The sequence below is a fragment of the Octodon degus genome, unplaced genomic scaffold (genome assembly GCF_000260255.1).
Source record: "Octodon degus isolate 3935 unplaced genomic scaffold, OctDeg1.0 scaffold00079, whole genome shotgun sequence".
Classification (NCBI taxonomy): domain Eukaryota; kingdom Metazoa; phylum Chordata; class Mammalia; order Rodentia; family Octodontidae; genus Octodon; species Octodon degus.
In genome coordinates this window covers 729,276-731,795 of record NW_004524655.1, presented here as the reverse complement: position 1 = coordinate 731,795, position 2,520 = coordinate 729,276, and the positions used below count along the sequence as shown (strand labels likewise).

The 2,520-nt window shown below is 48.4% G+C and overlaps 1 protein-coding gene across 8 annotated transcripts in view; it reads left to right on the top strand.

Moving 5' to 3' along the window:
• Tbx5 (T-box 5) overlaps positions 1–2,520 on the top strand; it is a 51,398-nt gene that overhangs the window by 19,214 nt on the left and 29,664 nt on the right. For all 8 annotated transcript variants that reach the window (XM_023720990.1, XM_004636216.2, XM_023720986.1 and 5 more), the window contains one exon: positions 1,199–1,290. In XM_023720990.1, the coding sequence (XP_023576758.1) occupies positions 1,199–1,290 (92 nt within the window). The remainder of the gene's footprint in view (positions 1–1,198; positions 1,291–2,520) is intronic.

Here is a 2,520-nt window from a genome sequence, read left to right as displayed (position 1 = left end):
AGGCTGAGACAGAGTAGTTTTGTATTAGCTTCTGTTATGTATTTCTCTACAAGTGGCCCATCTCTTGCAGCCAGGGGAAGCCAGGGTTAGGGCTCTCACTGAAAGCCAGTAGAGCGAGTTAGATATTACCGTTCTCTTTGCGTTGATTGGCAAATGATGGGAGTTTGTCCTATGGACAAGTAGCCTAATATTTCTGGGTAAAATACATTGCAATAAATGGTTTAAATACGAAGCCAGTGACTACGCAGGTGCTGGATAGCTGAGTTGGCCACGAGGAGAGGGAGCCTTGGGTGCTGAAGCTGGAGTCACGATGCCCCGATGTCCGTAGCGTGGTCCTATGCTTGAGAACTCACTTCACACTCGGTTTTTAGGAAACACTTCCAGCGACTCCATATGGCTGTGCTCTGTCACCTAGGCCCGCTACTGTGCAGTCACACTAATATCATATGTGTTGATGGTTTAAATTAAAGTGCTGGGCCTGGAACCAAAACAGGCAAAAAGATCCCATTCTGTGGCGAAGCTCTGCAGCCCTGATTGCTCCGAGAGCGCTTTCTCTTTCCTACCGAGAGAACGAGAGAACGGCGGTGCTTTGGGGCTGTGAGATAGCGATCAGAGTCTGTGTGATCGTTGTGTGCATTGCTGTTTATTTTATTGGGGACCACTTTCCACCTGGGCTACAAGCTCTCTCTGGGAACCTCTAAGATGAAACATAGCAGTGTTTTGGGAAGAAATAATCAAGACTTGTTTTTTTCCAAATGGGAGATGACCACTGTCCTGGATATTCAGAAACAGTGCCAGGAGGTACAGCTTTCCAAGGGGGAGGCAGGGCAAATGTTAAAGCCTAGATTGTGTTTGAAACACAAACACCGAGATTAACACACACACACACACACACACACACACACACACACACACACATGGATGCACTTGCCAATCCAGCTGGAATAGCGCAGAGTATGACTCAAATTAATGAGCAAAATGAATCCAGATTATTTTCCCCTCGTAAAAGAAGTTTGATCTAGGATACTGTTCAAAGCCTCCGCTTGAATGGAGTGCTAGGTCCCGGTTTGTGACCGCTTAATCTTCCTTGGGCTGCCCGAGGCCGCAGTTCTATGACACCTATTATTAGCTCCCCGCTGGTGGCTGTCTTGAAGCAACCACGTCTGAGCACATGCTCTCTCTCCCCTCCTTCCTTCAGATCACGCAGCTGAAGATTGAGAACAACCCCTTCGCCAAAGGTTTCCGGGGCAGCGACGACATGGAGTTGCACAGAATGTCAAGAATGCAAAGGTAAGGGCCGGGGAGATAGCTCAGTGGAATAAGTGCCTGCCTGGCAAGTGCAAGGGCCTGAGTTCAATCCCCAGTTCCAAAAAAAATAAAAAAAAAAAAAAAGAATGCAAAGGTAGGAAATCCCATCTCCCCGACTTCCACCGCCACATGTGCCCCATGGCACCCTCAGCTTCCCTGCCACCAGCCTTCCTGCACAAATGAGGCCAGACACAGAGCACTGGCACCTGGGACCCATCCGCATGTCCCCCTTCCTGTGTGGCTGACCCCATCAGGCCCTCTGGAGGGGACCCTTCTAGCAGAGAGAGGGTTCAGGGCAGAGCTGCCTGCTGTCTCCACTTGGGGAGTCAGAGCTACACTTTCCTCCGTCCCTTGGCTGCTTCTGCCCCGATGGGCCCCTTTCTCTTTTCCTCTCATAAGTCACGGCTGATGAAGGCTTTTCTTTCTGGCAACAACTCCTGGTAAATGAGAGAGAAGTTAATGACTTGATTTCCCGGGGGTGAAATACAGACAAACTTGACACCATATGGTACCCAGGGCACCGAGGGATTGGAAGCCGGTGTTGGAAATTGCTCAGTATTTTTACATATCCTGTGGTCACAGTCGCTGATATGACAAATAGAAGGGGCTGTAGCAAATGAACAGAGTGGGAGTTGGGTCTGATTTGAAAGGATTGAACAAGTACGGCCAATTTTGTCAAATGTTCTCTTTACCTCTTGATAGGCTTCCAAAGTAACCCTCCATATGGCAGGAGGATTGGAAATAACAGCCCGATCGCTTGGATGCCTTGGACCAAGGCTTTCTCTCCCTCTCCTCTTTCCACTTTTGGTGGGTTAGTGTTTCAAAGTAAAACAAAGTTATTTAGGATGTTTTTCCTTATGCTTTTTGGGAAACAAAACTGGAGAGTCGAGCTGCCGAACAGACCCATCCATTCAAAGAGAGAGAAAGGCCGCGGCCTTGTGGTTTGAGCATTGGGTTTAGAACTGTGTGCCGTGGGAGATTATTTTTCGATAGCGGGCTTACCAGATCTAATTTTGCAGGCTTTTGAAAAATAAATCGGCCTTGACTTTCTCAGGTGTGACTGTGCACAGCACAGGCCTGTGCATTCCTGGGTTTGCCTTTCATGGCTGTGGAATCATAAGGTGATTTCTTGTAGCAAAAATAGTGAATTTTTATGGGGGCTGGGGAGATAGCTCAGTAGAATAAGCACTTGCCTGGCAAGCACAAGGGCCT